General features: G+C 52.5%; 1 protein-coding gene across 2 annotated transcripts in view; it reads right to left on the minus strand.

Annotated features, from left to right (window-relative positions):
- Window positions 1-756: 756 nt before the first annotated feature.
- The window catches only part of ctif (CBP80/20-dependent translation initiation factor), a 72,914-nt gene continuing 50,953 nt past the window's right edge, over window positions 757-22,717 (minus strand). For both annotated transcript variants that reach the window (XM_084441939.1, XM_084441938.1), the window contains exons 9-13: window positions 20,176-20,806; window positions 17,817-18,119; window positions 15,078-15,233; window positions 5,498-5,551; window positions 757-1,274 (exon numbers count right to left, since the gene is read on the minus strand). In XM_084441939.1, the coding sequence (XP_084298065.1) occupies window positions 1,044-1,274; window positions 5,498-5,551; window positions 15,078-15,233; window positions 17,817-18,119; window positions 20,176-20,806 (1,375 nt within the window). In that variant the 3' untranslated portion in view covers window positions 757-1,043. The remainder of the gene's footprint in view (window positions 1,275-5,497; window positions 5,552-15,077; window positions 15,234-17,816; window positions 18,120-20,175; window positions 20,807-22,717) is intronic.

The following is a 22,717-nucleotide window of genomic DNA, read 5'->3' on the forward strand; positions in this document are numbered from 1 at the left end:
TTCAATCCCCCCTCTCCCATCCAACCCCCCCCCCTCTGCCAGTGACCTGACCTGGGGGAGACTGGAACTGAGGGCCCGGAGGAGGCTGGGCTAGGCTAGGGTGGGAGGGGCTGGGGTTAGGGCTGAGGGCCTAGAGGGCGGGTGTCCTTCTCCCCCCTCTTTTAGTGGCTTGCGCTGGGGGAGGATGGGCTAGTGGCTGGAGGAAGGGAGTGTGTCGCCCACCGAGGCTCCAGCAGCCATCTGCCACCCAGACCCAGAGCCAGCCCGGCCCAGCGGGCCTGGTGTTCCAGCTCCACAAAGGGGCCTCCTGCTGGGGGACAAAGGCAGGCCGTGTTGGGGCCCTGAAGCCCTGGCCCCGCGGCCTGTCCTCTTGACCTGGCCCCTGGCCCTGATCAGACGCGCGTCTGCTCAGCCCTGCCCCCCCCCCCCCCCCCCGCCCCAGTCAGATAGAGACAGAGGAGGAGGAGGAGGAGGAGAGAGAGAGAGAGACAGAAAGAGAGGGTGGTTGGCACACAAACACAATAGAGAGAATGAGATCCCCCCTGTTCCACCCCCCCCCCCAGTCCCCCCCTCCACCTCGGGACGACCCCCCCCCCCCCCCGTTCCCCAGAGACCGGGCCCTCGCCCCTCCTCACCCCCTCTCTTCCCCGCACGACCCGGCTATTGTCCTCCTCCGCCCCCCCATGGCCCAGTAGCCTCAGCCACGCCCCCGCGGTCTGCACGGGGCAGTCTAGCAGCGGCCAGCCTTGAGCGTGTGTGTGTGTGTGTGTCCGTCATGTTTATGCATGGTTTTCATGTCTGTACCACCCAGCGCCATTCTCCGGGTCTTAGCCCGGGGCAGGGGGGGGGGTCGGAAGCTGAGACCGAGTCTAGGCCCGGGGTGGTAGTGGTGAAACTTGTGATGGGTCCTTAGTGTAGTAGTGGTCATGGGTCTGGGGCCTGTGCCACGGGCCGGGTCTAGTAAAGTGGAGGGGGGGGGGGCCTGGGCCTAGGGTTTGGGGTGCTGGAGCCGGGGGCCCTGGGGTCGGGGTCCCCGCGGGGCCCTATGCGGTGGTGGTGGTGGTGGTGAGCTTCTGGATGGTCCTGTTGTAGTACTGAGTGGTCAGTGCCTCCAGGGGGCTCCAGTGGTGGGCGTGGAGCTCGATGACCTCCATGAGCAGGGAGCGGGTGAGCTGGGACTCGGCGGGACACAGCATCTTGTCCCTGGCCACGGCCAGCAGCTCCGTCATCATCTCCGGCAGCTGCTCCTCCAACAGGCGGCCCGTGCTCTGCAGCTAGGGGACCAGGGGGAGAGGAGGAGGAGAGGAGGAGGAGGAGGAGGAGGGGGGGGCAGAGGAAGGGGAGGGAGACGGTGAGAGAGGCAGCGGTTGCGTCTGGCCATCTGAATGGAACAGCAGTTGGGGAGACAGAGAGTGGCGCGGCAGAGTGGGGGGTGTCTGGGCTGGAGAGGCGGGTAGCTAACCCTGACAGATGTCGGTCTCAGTCTGCGGTCCCAAGCCAGTCTCGCTGGAGCCTCCCTAGCTGTCTGCCTGCCCACCTGTCTGCCTGTCAGTCCGCCTCCCAGCCTGTCGGTCGGTCTGTCTGCCAGCCTGTCTGCTATCCGATTGTTAGACTGCTCGTCGCGACGACTCTCCATACGATCGGAAGGGAGAATCAGAGTCTCTGGGATTATTTACGAGGCAAGAGTCTACAGTGAAAGGCAACCATGCCAGAGATGCACTGCATCAGGGAGGGAAAATGGAGTCTGATGGAGAAGGCTGTCTGTTGTCTGCTGTGTGTGTGTGTGTGTGTGTGTGTGTGTGTGTGTGTGTGTGTGTGTGTGTGTGTGTGAGTGTGCTCTCGGACTGAGGCCTGGGTTACACGGCGCCGCTTCGAGAACGAGAATGACAATGAGAACGAGAATGGCATCCAAGTTACACGTAACGTTTTGTCAGCGTTGCCAGAAGTTATCAGGGTTACATGGAAACGCTATCGCAACACTGAGCATTAGGGGTGTAACGGTACATGTATTCGTACCGTACCGTACGGTACGGGGCTTTCGGTACGGTACAGTCATGTGCCGAGCGACCAGACAGATCATTCGAGCAGATCCCTTTCAGTAGACTTACGCAAAATATTTGTCACAGTTGTGACAATGGGCTGTTTCTTAATCGACTCTGGTGAAATAGCGCCACACTTTGAACCTTTCACTCTCTCTGCCATCGCTTCTGTCACTGTGAAAACGAGTCTCCTCGCATCGCAGGTGTGTGTGTGCACCCCCCTCCCTCAGTTCGGCTCGCTCACACAGTGAAATAGGCTATACATGGGGACCTTTGTAATCCATCTCCCATCTAATTGTACCGCAAGTTACTTAGGCCTACCATATTTTGCCGAGCACATAAGTCATGTGATATAGGCTACAGTTCCGTGTGACCTGTCTGTGATTTGGAAACGAGTAGCCTACGAGCAGTGTCATCATATCAGCGCACAACTCAAATTTGTCAGTGGGCTCGCGTTGATATTCAGTCATCCTCATTACCGTCCTCCTGAGGTAAAACTATTAATTCTGTTCGTTTGCCTTAGCCTAATGCACCGTAATGAAACACAGGTAGGCTGAGGGAATACTTTCTATATCACGGAGGTTCCAATGTAGGCTATAGTCCTTGCAATGAGAGAAATGAAACTCCGAAGCTGCACACAGCGCGCGCTCGTTTGTACACGCACGTTTGCACACACAGTCTATATCTCTGTGGGAAAAAAGGCAGATTTATTATTTAGTAAAGATTTTAATTTATTTAGTTTACATTTTTATTGCATTTAATTCGTTTTAAATAAGTGATTCAAATACATATTTTTAAGTAGGCTATTCGTTGTTATTTCATTTTCTACTGCTGGGGACATCGTCACTGCCAGCAGGTCTTCCCTGTCTGCTTTTCTGGCCAGAAATATGAAGGTTGAGTGAAGTGGGGTAAATGGGGTATGAATGAGGGGGAAACACTTAAAAGAAAAAGAAACAGCAAAGTTACTTGACACAGCATTGTAGGCTATTCCACTGGTCAACATTGCTTTTTTTGTTTTGTTATGTTGTTGTTGTTTTTTTTTGGGGGGGGGGGGGGGGCAGTGATGCAGCCTGAAAGGTATTGCCGTTTGTAAATACAATTATATTAAAAAGATTGATTCAAGATCATTTTCAAAGAATAGAAAAGGAATCAGAGTAGTGCAGGCGAGCCGCTCCTGAACCGAACCGAGACGTCCGTACCGAGGTACGCACCGAACCGGGATGTTTTCCTACCGTTACACCCCTACTGAGCATGTGCGTGCCTGTTGTAAACAGACTCTGACAGTTATCTATGAAAATTATTTGTTTCGAATGCATTTATTTAGGGCTGCCTGTCTTCAACCAAAGGAAATCTTGGTCAGCCTTTCTCAGGCCTACTGTACATTTCCAAATTAGGGTGATCCTATTCCTTAGTTAGTTAATAATAATCGCTTCCACTCACCTCTACTCTGATCATATTCCATAATAACCTCTCATTTTGTCCATCCACCCAAATGATTTAAATAAATTCACTTTCCAATGTCTGAGTAAAATCCTGAGTTTTGCCAGACGCTCCCCGTTTGAGATGGCGATCAATCCGAGCCTTAAATCTGTCTTTTTCTCTTGAAGTTCTGGTAAAAACCAAACATGTTTAATATTATCTGAAATGTTAGTCTTAATGGAAATGACCTGCATGATCCCAGTCTCAGTATAGTCTGTGACTAAAAACTCCACGACTAGATATGAGAGAGGGTGTCACACTTTCTTTTCGAAGTCTAGCGTTTGGAGATTGATTGTGCTTTGTCTAAATTAAATAATGTTGCTGCTGTGTCTTTGGAGACTGCGTTTTGACTATTATAAAGCATAAAAGAATAACATGGAACAGATTAGAATAGCAGAACATAATCAAATCGAATAGAATATCCTAACAAAATGAAATTAAGATAGGCTTACTTTTTACAATGCTGTGCAACCATGCATGGGCTGGACTTTAGACTTTTATCAGCACCCTGCTCAAAACACACTCCCCTGACTATGTATGGAAGCAAATCAGTCATCAGTCTTAACATAAATCATATAATTAGGAAACTAGAAGTCTATTTTGTTAATGGTGTATAGACTAAAGCCTATTTTTGTCTAACAAGCTTTATTACTCGAGCAATAGATCTAAATAGAATCTTGGTTGGACAAGAGTAGCCTATTTTTTTTAAGCAATCACATTGAATCATACAGTCACATTCTGGGATTTAAAATGATGTGTTATAATATAACTGTACAATAGCCAAACATCCTTCATCGTTATCAAAACGAGATCGCCTTCCACTGCTTACGCAAGGGCGGAATCCAGGAAAATGAGAAGGAAAACCCCCTCGCGACCTTCCCGTCGTTCAATGATCGAAGGGTCAGTGGTTCGAATCCCGGCTCCGACTGTCCACATGTCGAAGTGTCCTTGAGCAAGACACCTAACCCCAAATTGCTCCCAATGAGCAGGTTAGCACCTTGCATGGCAGCTACCGCCATTGGTGTGTGAATGTGTGTGTGAATGGGTGAATGAGAGGCCATTGTAAAGCGCTTTCAGTGCCGCTAAGGTGGAAAAGCGCTATATAAGTGCAGTCCATTTACCATTCTCTAAACTTCACGGGTTTTCAAAACGCCGACGCTGTGTTGGTGTAACTGCGAGGCGCAAACGGGAAGCGAAGGTTTGGTAAACGAGGGCGAAACGGTGCCATGTAACCCAGGTCTCAGCAGGGTGGGGGGGGCGGCCTGTCCTGTCTGTAACCCCGTCACTGAGGAACCAGACACAGAGCGCAGCCCCCCCATAGTGAAATATGGTTTTAATGTCCTTGAGATGAAAAATGTCTTTTCCAAGACATTTCTGTGTTCTGGCCAAGACGGGCAGCAGCACAGTTACACGGCTGCTGATGAAACAAACCATTAAGAATAAAAACAAAGGACAAATTACAATCATAAAACTTCATAAAAGATAAAAATTCAAAATTAGTCCGATGTGCTTGACTCCTATCATTAAAAAAAAACATTGAATGCATCTATAATGTGTGTGTGTTAAGTGTAGTTCACCTCCCCTGTCCTCTCTCTCCCTCCATCTCTCTCCATCCCTCCCTCCATCTCTCTCTGCCTCTCTCAACAGATCTCTCCTCCTCTCCATACAGCTGCTCAGAGACTTTCCTCCTCTTCCTCTCCTCCTCTACCTCATCGGGTGTCTCCTCCCCCTACACACCCTCACACCTTCCCCTCCATTATTTCTCTTCCTGGAGAAGAGGCGGAGGAGAACGTCCCTGCTACCCAGACGTGCGCTGTCCCTGCGCTGTCCGTGCGCTCTCTCTAACCGCTCCACAGACCGCGCGCCCTGCGTGATTCAGGCCAGCGATGGCGGACGCTCATGCGTCTCGGCGGGGGGGGGGGGGGAGACTGCGGGCGACGTGCGGCGTGCGGGTGTGCACGGGTCAGTACGCCACGTACCTCCATGGAGCAGCAGAGGACCGCGTCCTCCTTGACATCGGTGGACTCCAGCAGCTGTGGGGGGGGGGGGGGGAGATGAGGAGAGAGGAGGGGAGAGGAGAGAACAGAGACAAGGCATTAATTCAGGGGCTGGTCTCCAGATGGAGGTGGAGTATATGGAGGTATATGGATAAGCCACGGTGGTGGAGAAACCTTGGAATACATTAGATCCTGTGTCTCTCCTGACTCCGGGTGAGACGCAAGGCAGGGCAGCACGGCAGAGTAAACACTGACAGAAGACTAAAGGAGATTATAATGAGGCCTCCTACTCCCTGGCTCTGTGTACCTGGCCTCCCCAGGGGGCGTCCATGGGTCATTAAGAGTGTGTGCGTGTGATGGATTGCCGTGTGTCCCTGGGCATCGCACGTATGTTTGCATATAATAAATATCTGCCTCCCTCCAGCATTCCGGTCAAATCGGAAAGATTCATAACTTTTCCAAATCATAAACGTTGTTTTTCCATCCGATTGCCTCGTGACCTTGTGACATCCTCCACGCTAAGAATTTGAACATATAAACATATAACGTATACAATTGCTGATCACCACTTTCATTGAATTTTGAGCGGTTTAGTCAACTTTGTCACACCTGTGGTGTCCTGGGTCTAAAATGGCCGCCATAGGAAATGAAGGGGTAAGTTGCTACATTATTTACCGTTATTATAGTGTTTGCGGGCAAATTTGGTCTTTTCTAACTGCTATGTTCATAAATCATTACCAAATTTTGTTTAACACGTTTGTGCCCCTAGTACATCCACAGAGCTTTTAGAAAGGTGCAGAATAAAAGTATTGCTTTTCCCTCAAAAAAATGATTGGTTATGAATTAATCACTTTAAACATTTTGACAGATCTGAAATGAATGTTGTGTTTACAGTGTTGGTACTGTCATCAGGGTTGAGATGTGCTGGTATAGGATCAGATTTTCTTGTGTCTATTATCATCTAAGATGCAAAACTGATCCTAGATCAGCACTTCTATGATTCGAGTAAGGAATGATCTGGTTTTAAAAAGTAACTCAAAAGTAAAGTAATTAGTAATCCTATTACTTTTCCGAGAGTAATCAGTAAAGTAATCCAATTACAATTTAGAGAAAGTAATCAGTAACTTTACTTGATTACTTTTATTAGCAGCTTGCCCAACACAGCTCCTGACCTAGTTACTGTATGTTAAATTAGGCTACTTTTAAGACCATCGTTTTGAACTTTTATTGAGCTTTTATTCAGACATTGGTCCACAAAAAACACACATAGAATAATGTAAAACAGTGCGAAAATAAAATATAGACCTTCTGTGCAAAAAAATAGCCAACAAATTGTACATTTGCTGTTCATTGTGCTCATCAAGCCTGGTGCAGAAGCCTACAAAAATGTGTAGACAGCCTAGTTGATAGACAGCAGCCATTACAGAGAAGATGGAGAAGGCAGAGTGCAGCATGTGGCAATCACAACCGATGGCTGGACATCCACGACTGCCGAGTCGTGCGTGACAATGACTCATTTCCTGGTTGACGGGGAACCGCTCAATGCTGTACAGCGGACGTGCGCGCTGGAGGAGAGGCTTGGCAGAGCCCCTCCGTACCGCCAGGAGAAAACGGGGACTGGAACGTGAGGTTTTCACCTGTGTTCATGATGATGTGGTGAACATGGTGTTAGCCCACACAGCCACCAGGACCAGGACGTTCGCCCGCACGCTGTAGTTGGCGATACAAGACGGGCTGAATTCTAACGCCGTGACCCACCTGGTAGGTGTGTGCACGAGGCTCGTGCTCTGTTTCCATGACAGCACTGTGGCCTTTTCAGCTGCAGGCCTTCTTGTGAATGGCCTCAGGTCCCGTCTGTCACCAGACCACGTTCACGTGTTCATTTCTCTGAACAAGAACGTATGGTCTGAGTAAGCCTGACCCGACCCTAATCCCACTGCACATGCTGACGACGTGCATTCACGGGGCCGGAGGTATGCGCTCTCCGAGCGTCCTTTCTAGTTTAATAATGAATACATGAAAATATTATCGATAGCACCTTTAAAACAAAATTATTATTTTTTCCTGCAAGCATTATAATAAGGGGTAGCAACAAATACAGGAGAAAGGTTCCATGTAATATATGTTATGATTATGTTAGGGGATCAGATGGGGCGGGGGGGGGGGGGGCAGTGTTATGGACCTGTGAATAAAACACGAGCTAAGCTTAACGCTAAATATTTCACTCTGAGATGTTAAACTGGCATCAACTACAGACAACACACAGGCAGACACGCCAGCAGCAGGTCGGATGAGCATCAAATGAGCAGTCAACATATAGAAGCTTCGTCTTCTGTTGGCAGAGCAGACGCGGCAACGGCACTGTATAAACATACCACTCATCACAGAAACAAGACAGGCATGCTCCCGAACATTATTGGCAACTGTGCGTTCGTGGGTGTGTGTGTGTGCGTATGTGTGCGTGTGTGTGTGGGGAGACGGGGGGGGGGGGGGGGATGTCCGACTGAATACATGTGCGCATCCTCCCCTAGAGTGCACTTCACGAGCAGAGTGCTACGCGGTAAAATGCGAAAGGATTCCCGACCATCTTTTCATTTGACGGCGGTCAATGGCGCCGGGCCGGGGCGTAGAGCCGCACGTCCGCCGCCGACCACATCTGAGCCCGTACGGCGACGCCGACTGTCCGGGTGACGGACGAGGCCCGGTCTCCACAGGCAGCGGCGTTGTGCACAGTACGACTTTACACCCACCGTTCGCTTCAATCATTCACTCTACAACGTCCTGTCGCTAATCCAGAGCAGCCTCGCCACCCCCCCCCCCCCCCCCCCCCCGCCCCCCCCCCCCCAAAATCCAATAGAAAGGCGGAGTTGTTTGGCAGCCCTATCAAAGGGCCTATCCGTGCCACTAGGCCAGGAGACTTGTGTACTTGCCGTTCTCTGTCTGTTTGGATCTAATGAGAGGAACGGCAGAGCCGCGCTGCTGAAGGTAAACCGAGCAGGCACTGAGACAGGCAGCCCTTTGTGAGGACCGGGGGCCTCGCAGGGAGGGAAGGAGGATCAAAGAGGCTCCAGACTGAGGCCTGATCATTAGAACTCTGAGGGGCTTGATTCTCTACCCTTCTCTCTCTCGCCCTCCCTCCCTCCCTCCGTCTCTTGGAGAGCGGTGAGTGCTTTCCTTCACTGGTCCGACAGGAGTGGATCTGAGGTTCTGCCCCGGTCCGCGCTGGCGCAGAGCGGGCTGTAGAGGAAGTATCCGCCTAGCTTCCCCGAAGCCGGCCATTAAGTCGGGGTGGACGAGGGGGGGGTGAACCTCGGGGTCGTTGGAGCGCAGCAGTGCGTGCCTCCCAAGGAGAGGAGTGAACGAGGGAGGTGTAGCGAGACTGGAGACTGCTCTCTACCAGCGGAGGTCTGGACAGTGTCTGGGTGAGAGAGAGGTCAGACGGGCCACAGCAAACACCCTGCATCGCGAGCCACCATACATCACCTGGGCAGGAAGAGTGATGAGGGTTAACGGCCGCGCCCGGTTAGGCTTATACCCTGAGCCCCAATTCCTCGGTTGGAGTCTCGAATAGATTTAGAAAAACACTAGCACAGAGCCAATGGAACGCGCTAGTGCACAGGGAAGGCACTCTGATGCCATGGAGGAGGGAAGCGATTCCTTCATCAATCCACGTTCTACTGGCCCCCTCCCGCCAGCCACATACTGTATGTGACAGATCTGACGCTTTCATCTACACGTCCGTTGGGGGTGCGAGGATAATGTAATAATCTAGCCGGTCTCCCTGTCGGCGGAAATCAACTGTTCCACACTAGTGAGGAGACGGACTCCGAGCGTCGTGGTGGTCTGGTATAATTACCGAAGTCTTAGCATTCCTGCGCTGTGCACGGGGACCGGTGTGACAAGCTGAGATATCCTATAATGATGTCTCTAGGGGCCTTGGGTGGATCTCAATAGGCTCAAGCCTCCCCTCCTCCTCAGCCACTCGCCCTCCTCATCTAAACACCCCAGATAGATGAAGGCAATGAAGTCCCCCCCCTTTTTTTTTTTTTTTTTGAGTACTCACTTCTGTGTACTTGTCAATACCAAGTACTGATATGAGTACTTTTAATAATACTGCAATTTTCAATAACCACAGTCAGGCCCAAAATATCAATAGCTAAATAGCTACAAACCAGACAAATGTAATGTCGAACTCTAACTATGCTAGCTAAATAGCAAGCTACATTAGTAGCTAGGTTAGGGATGTCAATTTACACAGGTTTGATTGACTTGCACTCAAAGTTATCTAACAATGCTGGCTTCCAGGAGGCTAATGTTGTAACGTAAGCTAACATGAGCTAGCTAGCTTAATTAAGGCTATATAAACGACCTCTTGTATCTTTTATCACTCCAACCCCGTTTATAACTTGCAATAAGGGTAAGATATTCGTCTAAGAAGCATTTTCACTCTTCCTACATCAGAAGAGACACCTCTGTCTATCCTTCACTCTCGGAGCGCAAGAGCCACACGTGTGAGCAGCCTGCTGTGAGAGAGAGAGTGACAGTGTATGTCCACTAGCACAATCCACTCATCTCAAACCCATTCAAAACCAATGGGGGCGCGAAATCGGAAAGTGGATGATGCAGTTGGCGATTTATTCGCCCGTGACAACGTGCAAAGTATAAACTCTTCCGATCAGCATCAAATAGGATGGATGTCTATTTTATGCTAATTCAAAGCAAAATTTAGCATGCTATGTTCAAAAAGGAGAGGATAAAAGGGAAAGGGGCAAACAGACCCTGGTCAGCGATCTCCCCAAACGTAGTCAGGGCTTATCTTCATAAACTGACCACATATTGAGAATCTACATCCAAACATTCTGTCCTGAAATGACATTAAAACTTAATAAAGTGACATATTAACAATCCTACAGATACATGTGAGTCAACTGATAATGGCGGCGGGTGACAGGAAGTGAACCCGAGTGAAACGCCCACGGGCGAGCCAATCGCGGAGGACAGGAGATGAAAAAACTGCCTGGTGGACATGCACTGTGAGACGGTCTTTTGAGGGAGGAAACACAAGCAACCTTTTCAATCACGCTGATTCCATCGCTGAAATCCGCATTCTGTTGCGCTTCCGCATCGTTGGTATCGGTATGGAGTTGGGACATTCTTAAGAGTACATGGGCGCAGTATCGGTGCTTCCCCATCGACTACCATGGGTGTCTCCTTTCACTAGCGCGGCTTTCACCGCACATTGATGCAGTGCAAGGGAAGGAAGCGAAGAAAGGAAACTATTTCTGACTTTTTACAGTAGATGTGTCCCTGGTGGAGTCTGTTTCCCTGCTAACCTGCACAAATGGCAGACATACCCCTCCTCCACCGCTCCCTCCTATCCTACCTATCCTCCCCTCCCTCCTATCCTACCTATCCTCCCCTCTACTCCTCCCTCCTATCCTCTCCTCCACCGCTCCCTCCTATCCTACCTATCCTCCCCTCCCTCCTATCCTACCTATCCTCCCCTCTACTCCTCCCTCCTATCCTCTCCTCTACCCCTCCCTCCTATCCTACCTATCCTCCCCTCCCTCCTATCCTACCTATCCTCCCCTCTACTCCTCCCTCCTATCCTCTCCTCTACCCCTCCCTCCTATCCTACCTATCCTCCCCTCTACTCCTCCCTCCTATCCTCTCCTCTACCCCTCCCTCCTATCCTCTCCTCTACCCCTCCCTCCTATCCTACCTATCCTCCCCTCCCTCCTATCCTACCTATCCTCCCCTCTACTCCTCCCTCCTATCCTCTCCTCTACCCCTCCCTCCTATCCTCCCCTCTACCCCTCCCTTCTATCCTCCCCTCTACCCCTCCCTCCTATCCTCCCCTCTACCCCTCCCTCCTATCCTACCTATCCTCCCCTCTACTCCTCCCTCCTATCCTCCCCTCTACCCCTCCCTTCTATCCTCCCCTCTACTCCTCCCTCCTATCCTCTCCTCTACCCCTCCCTCCTATCCTCCCCTCTACCCCTCCCTCCTATCCTACCTATCCTCCCCTCTACCCCTCCCTCCTATCCTACCTATCCTCCCCTCTACCCCTCCCTCTTGTCCTACACCCCCCCCCCCACACACACCCCCCCCCCCCCTCCGAACTCCCGCCTCCTTTCCCAGGAAGAAAACTCCCAGAGGTCCACAGGCATTTCTGTTCTAGAATCCTGTGTGGATCCCAACATTATTCATTAAGGTACCGTGCCTGATGACCTATTAGACCCGGAGGCTGCTTTTCCTCGTTCACTAAATAAAACATAGACAGAAAGGATCTTGCATGGCGGACGGCGTGCTGTAGCCAGAGCGGCTCCAACCTCAGAGGCCCTCGATGCTCAAGGCATTCCAGGCCCTTGTCACTCAAACTAGGCAGAGATCACAGCAGGCTAGCGCACCTCCTCCGCTGCTACCTACACACCTGTCATGTTACTCCCTGCAGGTACACATTCAACGCGCCCGCGTTCCAACGGAACCCGCTCCGCAGGTCCCGGAGACCGCGGTGGAACAAAGATCCAGCTGCAGGTGCGGGGGAGGCGGCGTTTCCCACTGACGGTGTCCTACACGCTCGACACAGAGTAACAACACTCCGCAGCAGCCAGGGGCTGTGTGACACAACAAGGACCTGAACAAGGACCTGAACAAGGACCTCCACGTTGCCCCGTAGGTGCTGTAGGATGTCGATGTTGTTGGCGATCAATGCACACACACGCATGGATTCTCTCTCTCTCACACACACACACACACACACACACACACACACACACACACACACACACACACACACACACACACACACACACACACACACACACACACACACACACACACACACACACACACACACACACACACACACACACACACACACACGGCCTTTGACCCATATTCCTGCTCCGAGGCCCTGCATTTATTATTCTGGACGTGTTCTTGGCTGCTCTGAGCATGACTGTGGCCTGGAGGCGGGGCAGCGGGACACAATGGGGGGGGGTGAGGAATGAGGAGGGGGCGGGGCCAGGGGGGGGGTGCAGCGAATCACGAACGCCATCGAACGGCGGTCGCCTGCTTTTGAGAGCGGACGCACGGTGGATCCGAGACGGCCAGAGCACCTAGGGCAGCGTTTGAGCCGCGCATGTGACAAGCCCCGCTGGATCTCGTTGGAATACAAACACTTCCTACTTCCTGTGCTGCGGGCGCCGACGGCAGGGGCTGACTTGGCGCCGACGGCGAGTGCTGCACAGCGCCTCATTCGCTCACACAGCCTACGGTCGGAGCAGGTTGGACGGGATTTCACACCTGCAACGGGACGGGCACAGCACGGCGGCCATCGGTGGCGATCGCCGACTGTGCAGTAGTGATCCTACCGAACGAGTCCCTGGACTACGAGTGAGCCCATGTCATCAGATCCACCTTAGACTTGTAGTGGGCGGTGTGTGTGAGTGTGTGTGTGTGTGTGTGTGTGTGTGGAGGGGGCTGTCTGTGGTTAAGCTCACGAGTCGGTCTCTAAACGCTGCGCTCAACTAGAGACGGAAGACATTCGCCCAGCTTTTGCTGCTAAAAGTGGGTGGAAACAATTTGAGGTATTGAAAAAAACACTGCATTGCAGAACCAATCCAAAGTCTTTAGGGCGGTTCTTCGCAAAGGGGAGGTGAATGTTTTGTTTTGATTCTCCACTCGTTAGGGACGAAGATAGGGGGAGGACATCATTTCTGTTAAGGAAGGTGCTTCACTATTGGGGATGTACAGTAGGCAGGCAGTGGCTCTGATTGGTAGCGTCGGTTTTTAGCGCTGTTCTAGAGACGATTTTCAATGGAGATGTCTCCAGACGTTCAGAGACTGAGATCTCCAAAGTCTGGCATCGCCAGCCTGGTCTGTGGTGGACTGTTGCTGTTAGTAAATACAGTAAAAACAGTAAATACTCATTCAGGTAAACAGTAAACAGTCATGAAACAGAAAGCTATAGCTCTGTGTTCCGGTGTGTGTTCCCACCTGTGGACACAACCGGTGAGACGGTAAATCGAGCTGCTTGGATTTCACGCCAGCAGCAGGAATGTGCGCTGTGTGTCTCTGTCCACGCCCTCTTACACACACCTGGGTGTTTAACAAGGTGTGATAATGCTCTGGGCAGGCGGCGGGCAGGGCGTGTGTGTGTGTGTGTGCGCGTGTGTGTGTGCCAGGCTGGTACAGGTAAGCGGGTGGCAGGGCTTGCTGCCGCGTGACGGCAGGCGTGATTGTGGCCCTGAGGCGGTAGCTCCGGCATCGCCTGGCCGCCTCTCTCTCTCTCTCTATCACTCCATCTCGCTCGCTCTCCAGTGCCATGCGTTGCCCGTTTCCGTCACGCTCCCCTGCCCTCTTCCTCTCCCCCCCACCTCTAAGCCCCCCCCCCCCCCACCTCTAAGCCTCTGATGCTGTCGCCAGCGTTCAGCGTCTCCTTCAGATAAGCCGGCCGACGCTGGCGTTAGGCTACGTTGTCGGGGAACAGTGCAGGAAGTGGCCAAACTTCAGCCCTGCTACACTGGCTCGCAAACTTGATTTAATGCAATTTCTTCTATCATAATGTAATATGAGTAGGGGGGGAGGGGGGGGGCTGTCCCCAGCTCTCTTGGTACGGCGGCGCCGCCTCTGCCTTCAGACAGTGGGGAAATGTGACGCCGGTTAAAAACGCACGGGTTCAGTTTGGGTTTCTTCGTGAGAACGGTCATGACGGAGTGTGTTATGTGACAGATTGTGAAAATCCCTCAGTGTCTGGCCTGCTCAAACCACTTCTGCCTTTTGGAGTCTGCGGTATCTGACGACAGACCGATTGTGACGTGTGTTGCTGGGAAGTCCAGTTGGGAATGACTGGAATCATGCTAAACAGTATAATTAGTCTATACTGATCTCTCGTAGAGTAGATCTATGCTAGAGTGGATGGACTGACCTCTCGTAGGCGGGTGTAGATCTACGCTAGAGTGGATAGACTGACCTCTCGTAGGCGGGTGTAGATCTACGCTAGAGTGGATAGACTGACCTCTCGTAGGCGGGTGTAGATCTACGCTAGAGTGGACAGACTGACCTCTCGTAGGCGGGTGTAGATCTACGCTAGAGTGGATAGACTGACCTCTCGTAGGCGGGTGTAGATCTACGCTAGAGTGGATAGACTGACCTCTCGTAGGCGGGTGTAGATCTACGCTAGAGTGGATAGACTGACCTCTCGTAGGCGGGTGTAGATCTACGCTAGAGTGGATAGACTGACCTCTCGTAGGCGGGTGTAGATCTACGCTAGAGTGGACAGACTGACCTCTCGTAGGCGGGTGTAGATCTACGCTAGAGTGGATAGACTGACCTCTCGTAGGCAGGTGTAGATCTACGCTAGAGTGGATAGACTGACCTCTCGTAGGCGGGTGTAGATCTACGCTAGAGTGGATAGACTGACCTCTCGTAGGCGGGTGTAGATCTACGCTAGAGTGGATAGACTGACCTCTCGTAGGCAGGTGTAGATCTACGCTAGAGTGGATAGACTGACCTCTCGTAGGCGGGTGTAGATCTACGCTAGAGTGGACAGACTGACCTCTCGTAGGCAGGTGTAGATGGGGCAGACCAGGACCCTGAAGGGCTCTCCGGAGCTGCTCCTCATGGTTCCAAACACCTCACACAGGAAGGTGATGAAGCCCAGCCAGCGCTCCACGTCTGCCTGCTGCAGCTCCTCCCGGCGAGAGAAGTCCTTCTGCAGGGGACAGAGAGAGGAGAGCAGAGACACTGAGACCACACATCATAGAACACAATATAATAAAATGTTCAGCGATTAGATCAAACATATATTTATAATACAAATGTGTGTTGCCAGTGTAGTCTGTTAGTAGCCTGGCTCCAGTCCCTGAATTTTTATCTTGGGAATGCGATTTAGGGTCTGGAAAGACACTTGTCCAAAGTGATTTCTCGGTTGGAATTCCAACCAGCCCAATCAGCGTCTTTTGAATGTGATGATGACGGAATTAAACTGCGTGATGTGATTGATTAGGGAGTGAACTAATCGCTGAGGCCTCCTTCGGCAACACCTATCTCAGAAAAAAGCTGCAATGGGAGCCTGTTCAAACTGAATAATGAAACAAAATGGCAATTCATGGAAATTTTCCGTGCGAAGTTAAGCTAGAGAATTTTGGAAATTTTGATATTTTTTTTGTAGTCTATAACACATTTTTTTCCAAACATTTTTTATTTTATTTTATATACTTATTTTAGGATTTCATCCCGTTTTCATCCAATTTGGTAGCCAATAGATAACTGCCAATAACTGTTGAGGATTCGTCACACAACCCGGCCGGATGGCAATGTGAAACGGAGAGACAACTCCTTGACTCTCTCAGCTCGCAACCATCATTTCGACACCAGACAGGGTTGCTGTTGTGTGACGAACTCTCAAGCCAAGATGAAACTAACCACCCTTGGGGAGCGGTGGCCCAATAGGCCCCTCCCTCTGGGATCCGGCCATACTCATACTACAGCTGCACCGGAACACAATGCATTAGACCACTACACCACCGCAGACCCCAATAACAGGGAAGTTAAATGTAGCCTAGTTGGGGGGAAACTACATAAAATGCAATTCTAGATCTTGCAGCATGATCTTTGTTAAAAAAACCTGATTTAAGGCAACTGAAGAAAATCCTGTTGAGTTTCAACCCTGTACGGTGCATTCCTCCATCACATGTGCAGTGCATTCTTCCATCCAATGCACAGCTAATTCCTAGCATCCTGCACACTAAGAGAGCTGTAGAATTTATTAAAGTTCTACTCACAAATAGATTAAAGGAGTAGTAAAGGGAAAATCTGGTTTAGCCCTGTTTTAAAGTTACTTATGATCATATACAATGGAAAGTTTCCAACTTTGAATATTCACGGAACTTTGCAACCCTAGTCACAACTGAAGTTTGTTCACAAAGTCTTTGTTAGTATGAAACTACTGAGGCACTTAAAGGCAGAGTAGGATCTGTAACACACTGACACACACACACACTGACTGACACACACACACACACACTGACTGACACACACTGACACACACTGACACACACACACACCAAGCCAGACAGGATAAGAGCTGCCAGACAGAAGAGGAAGGGGTTGAGGTGCAATAACACAGTGGTGAGAAACAAGCCTCACACACACTTCCAAGATAGCTAGGACACGTAACACACACATGGCAAACCATGAAACCACACACAGACACACACACACACACACACACACACACACTTAACTACAGACAGACAGGCAACAGACAACCTGAACGTAGACAGACAGACTAGCCACATGAGAGGGGTGGAGCTTCAGCGACGAAAGAACGATGGTGATCGTGATGATGAATGTAAATATTATGTATGCAAAAATACACACTCACAAAGGGTGTGGTGTTAACAACTATGTTTGCGTGACCCTTTCATCCATGAGTGCCAATACTTGGCTAATAATAATAATAACAACAACAACAATAATAATAATAATAATAATAATAGGCAAGGCTATTTAAATTAAGGAAGGGGAATAAAACACTCAGGCCACTACCTAATTATAAACTGCAATGAAACCCTAATAGCCCCCCGTCGTCCAATGAGAGGAGGCTTGGCAGCGACGCGCATCATTAATGAGCTGCTCAACAGCCTCAGTCCCCGGCCCTCCTAACTACAGGCTTAAATGTCAGAGAGGTGGAGGGGGGTCTCTCTCTCTCTCTCTGCCGAACAGAGGGAGAGATACAGACGGAGGGGGGGAGAGGAAGTGCGGTGGTGACGCAGCAGGTGGGTTAACATTTCATCCTGGCACGTGATCTGAGGCCAGACAGCGGGGGGGAGGGAGGGAGGCTACCAGACTGTCTGCACGGGAGCGGCTGTCTGGCTCCTGGGTGGGAAGGGTGGGTGGCTGGGGAGAGGGGAAGGGGGGTGGGTGGTTGGGGAGACGGGGGGGGGGAGTCGGGAGGGTGAAAGTGGCAGAACGAGACAGGCTTCATCACCGGGCTTCGGTTCACAATCCCCTGGGAGACGGCAGAGGAGGGAGGGAGGGAGGGAGGGGGGGAGGGGGAGTCTCGGTGTTCCGGCTGACGGGAGCCGCCCCCCTGCACCTCCAATCTCTTCATTAGCTCTCCTGCCTGCTGACATTTAAAGCCCGCCAGACACAGCCCCCTAGGGCCGCTGACATCAATTAGAGCAGCCCCCCCCTCACAGACACACGCACGCACACACGCACACGCACGCACACACGCACACGCGCGCACACACACACACACACACACACACACACACACACACACCCTCACCTGCAGCATGTTCAGCAGCAGGGACCGGAACTTGGTGCCCTCCACCATGAACAGCGCCATCTTGTCGCAGAGCCGGGCGGCGGTGGCGGCGAAGCTGCGGTCGCCGACCGCCTTGCCGTAGATGGTGGCGACGATCTGCGCCAGCGTCTCCTCGGAGCGCGCCGAGCTCTGCGCCTCCTCCATGAACGAGCCCAGCTGCGCCTCCACGCCGCCGCTGTTGCTGCGCATGCTGTTGAGGATCTCCAGCAGGCGGTCCATGAGGTTCCGCTGGGGGTCCCCGGACACCGCCACGCACACCTCCTCCTGGACGCGCACGCGCACACACACACACACACACACACACACACACACACACACACACGGAATATGGGAATAGACGACAAAGACGTGGATGCGGAACATAGCGGCTGTAGCTCAGTTGGTAGAGCGGGTCGTTCAATGATCGAAGGGTCAGTGGTTCGAATCCCAGCTCCGACTGTCCCCATGTCGAAGTGTCCTTGAGCAAGACACCTAACCCCAAATTGCTCCCAATGAGCAGGTTAGCACCTTGCATGGCAGCTACCGCCATTGGTGTGTGAATGTGTGTGTGAACGGGTGAATGAGAGGCCGTTGTAAAGCGCTTTGAGTGCCGCTAAGGTGGAAAAGCGCTATATAAGTGCAGTCCATTTACCATTTACCATAGAACGTGGAACCCGGGACGCGGGGGTATCTGCAGAACGACGACGCGCTCCGGTCCCGGAGACCTTGGCGGTGTGATATTGCTGTTCCTAGCGGGAAATACTGTTTCCCAACAAAGGATATGACTTGATCGATAGGTTAGGACGTGATCAATAGGTGAGGACGTGATCGATAAGCCTGACCTGGGGTCAGTCTGCTAAGCCACCCGACGATCCTCACACAAAGGACTGTTTCTCTGCGTTGGCAACATTCCTGCCGTGTTCCCCCCGTGTACCTGCAGGTTTATCTGATCCTTGCCTTGTTGTCTCGGTAGTGTGTGTGTGTGTGTGTGTGTGTGTGTGTGTCCATCCCAGCGGTGATGAGTTAGAGAGGGGAAGTGATACAAGACTTTGAGCTGAGAACAGCAGTACGGGCGCCAGCAGCACACGCAGCGGAAAACATGAAAGGCTACTGCTTCAGCTCCTCCCCCCTCCTAGAACTCTCCTTTCTCTCCTCCTCCATCCTCCTAGAACTCTCCTTTCTCTCCTCCTATCCCCTCCTCCACCCTCCTATAACTCTCCTTTCTCTCCTCCTATCCCCTCCTCCACCCTCCTATAACTCTCCTTTCTCTCCTCCTCATCCCTCCTAGAACTCTCCTTCCTCTCCTCCCCCACCCTCCTATAACTCTCCTTTCTCTCCTCCTTCACCCTCCTAGAACTCTCCTTTCTCTCCTCCTCCATCCATCTATAACTCTCCTTTCTCTCCTCCTCCATCCTCCTATAACTCTCCTTTCTCTCCTCCTCCATCCTCCTAGAACTCTCCTTTCTCTCCTCCTTCACCCTCCTAGAACTCTCCTTTCTCTCCTCCTCCATCCATCTAGAACTCTCCTTTCTCTCCTCCTCCATCCATCTATAACTCTCCTTTCTCTCCTCCTCCATCCTCCTATAACTCTCCTTTCTCTCCTCCTCCATCTATCTATAACTCTCCTGTCTCTCCTCATCCACCCTCCTAGAACTCTCCTTTCTCTCCTCCTATCCCCTCCTCCACCCCCACCCTTCAAGACTGTCTTTATGTATATGTGTGTGTATGCGTGTGTAGTACAGTGTGTGTGTATGTGTGTAGTACAGTATGTGTGTGTATGTAGTACAGTGTGTGTGTGTGTATGTAGTACAGTACAGTATGTATGTATGTATGTATGCATGTATGTATGTGTGTGTGTAGTACAGTATGTGTGTGTGTGTGTGTGTGTGTAGAAGTAGTAGTGTGTGTGTGTATATGTAGTACAGTATGTATGTATGTATGTATGTATGTATGTGTGTGTGTATGTGTGCGTGTGTAGTCCAGTATGTGTGTGTGTGTGTGTGTGTAGTAGTAGTAGTGTGTGTGTGTATATGTAGTACAGTATGTATGTATGTGTGTGTGTGTAGTAGTAGTAGTAGTGTGTGTGTATATGTAGTACAGTATGTATGTGTGTGTGTGTGTAGTAGTAGTAGTAGTGTGTGTGTATATGTAGTACAGTGTGTATGTGTGTATGTAGTACAGTATGTATGTATGTATGTGTGTGTGTAGTACAGTATGTGTGTGTGTGTGTAGTAGTAGTAGTGTGTGTGTATATGTAGTACAGTATGTATGTGTGTGCGCGCGCGTGGCGTGAAGAGCGACCTGCTTGATCTTAACCCCGGGTGACAGTAAGGAGCTTTACCTTGTCCTTCAGCCTCCTCCTCAGCCTCTCCTTAGACGACTGCAGCAGGTGGACTCTGGGGCCGTCCGCCTGGGCCTCCCTGACCGGCCCGCCGCCCGCCGGGCTCTGGACCGGGCTCCTGCTCTGGTTCTGGCCGCGCGTCTGATCCGGCGGCGCGCCGGGGGGGCCCCTACCGCCCTCGGGCTCCGGCTTGGTCTCCTCCACGCTCACGCTCTCAGTCTCTTTCTCTTTGGCGTGTCTCGAGGGGGCCCCTCTGTCGCCCCCCGGGGGCCCCTGGCCCGGCCCGGTCGGCGGCGGCTGCTGTTGTTTCTGGTTGTGGTGCCAGCGGCGGTTCTGGCTGTAGCCGTGGTGGGGCGGCCCCTGGCGCTGCCCGCCGTGGCCCTGGTACTGGCGCCCGTGCTGCTCGCGGGGCGGCCTGGTCCCGGGGCCGCCGGGCTGCTCCGCGTTCTGCTGCTGGGAGGCTTGGTGGTGATGCTGCTGCTGCTGCTGTTGTTGTTGTTGTTGTTGAGATGGAGGCTGTTGATGATTCTGTTGCTGCTGCTGCGGCGATTGCTGCTGCTGAGGATTCTGGGTCTTTCCGCCCCCCCCTCCTCCTCCTCCTCCCCCGCCTCCCTGCGGCCTCTGCTGTTTCCTGAAACGAGAGCACGTTTCCGTTACCCACATGGCAGTGCAGTGGGTGGCGGTGGAACTATGTCACGCCGCTCTGGGCGAGGACTCCCCTGCCTCGACGCTCCGCCTGTCCGCGCTCTCTATTCTAGAACGTTCCCTCCGTGAGCGTCTCTCTCCCGCCTGTCTAATGCAGCCTAAAATGTCTCTTCCTGGGTCTCCCCCTGTCTGTCTCCGCTGTCCCGTCTCCCCTGTCCGTCTCCCCTGTCCGTCTCCCCTGTCCGTCTCCCTGCTCTCCGGCCGCCTACCACAACCTTCCTGACCGCTGAAATAGCTTCTCTGACCGTCCACTGTCTAGCACACTACACTTCTCTGACTGTCCACTAGCACACTACCCTATCCACCAGCTCGGCCAGTCCCTGGGCACACATCACCACCGCGGAGAAGATCATGTGACCGGCGCTCTCGTAGCGCGTAGCCTGCGGTAAAGAGCAGAGGAGGGGCTAAGGGACTTGCGTCTCCAGTTCCTTGAGCCGCCTTCTATTGGCTCTCAGCTCCATAAGTAGCTGACCCCGGGGGGGGGGGGGGGGGGGGGGGCAGGATTACCCCGCGGACGGTCAAATCTCCTCCTCGGGCTGGAGACCACCTCCGCTCACGCAGGCGACGTGCGGTCGAGCTCAAGAACGAAACGGGACGTCGTCTTTGTCTTTCGCTGCGGAAACGGACCGGATAATTCAGGCGACAAATGAATATACGTGTTTCCCGTGTTCCACGGCGACGGCAGACTTTACCGTCGCGCGTTCCGTTTGATTTGAGCTCTCTGCCGAGCTCCCAGTCGCTATCGTAATCACCCAAAGAGAATGCGTTCCCACAGATCAAAGCCCCAGCTAAATAGCAATGACAGCAGACTCCCCTGAAATCTCTTTCAACATTACCGCAGACTGTAAATAGACAGGCCTGTCTACTTTGAGCAGATCCCTACTCTCTCTCTCTCAGTTTCTATCTCTCTCATGTGTCCGTGTGTCGCCCTCTCTCCTATTCCGTCATAGGGAGGCCTCATATCTCATGAATGGCGAGTAAACCGCTAGCTGGCGTGCAATATTAAAGCAGTCATTCTAACCGTCAAGACAGGCCATCGCCACAATAACAACTGCAGCGCGAACCCTCAAAGCCTCGCTCCAGTTCACGGACTGCTCGACGCGACCAGACAGTATGTGATCTTTGCCCTGCTTGTGTTCGGCAACGCTCACACAGAGAGACATAAAAAACCAGGAGGCAGCCAACCCTCGTAAAGACCCAGTAGCGTGTGTGTGTGTGCGTGCAAGCGTGTTGAGTGTGTGTTACAGTACACCACGGCATCAGTATTATTGTGTATGTGCGTTTCTTTGTGTGTGTGTGTGGTACCATACCAGAGATGTGTGTGTGTGTGTGTGTGCCTGCCTGTGCCGCCAGACGTGCACAGCTGGCCTACATTCACCAGCGGGGCCTCCTGGGCCGTGGCCCCGGCGCTGGGCCTGGGGGGCCGCTCTGTCCGCCGCTGCGTTCCCGTCTCTCACAGCTCTATTTTTACCTTCCCACCGCCACCCGGAGCTATGCTAGCGCGGCGCGGAGTCGGGGAGGGCCGGCTTATTCAACTTATATGGGCCGGTTAGAGATACGAGGGGGAGAGGGGGGGTCACGGAGGATTCGCCGCGGCCCCGAGCGTGGCTCCGAGCGACCTGAGCCCCGGGAGGGGTCGACGTAACGGAACGCCCCCGACCTGAGCCCCGGGAGGGGTCGACGTAACGGAACGCCCCCATCCCCCGCCCCGCGGTCGGATCCGAGCGGGGCGGCGCGGGCGCCGAGGGGGGACGTCGCGAGCGCTGCGAAAACACGGCGGGGACGAGGGGAGGCGCCAGTGAGCGGGGGCCTTGGAGGGGCCCGTCAGACTGACTCC

The sequence above is a fragment of the Borostomias antarcticus genome (genome assembly GCF_949987555.1).
Source record: "Borostomias antarcticus genome assembly, chromosome: 8".
Lineage (NCBI taxonomy): Eukaryota > Metazoa > Chordata > Actinopteri > Stomiiformes > Stomiidae > Borostomias > Borostomias antarcticus.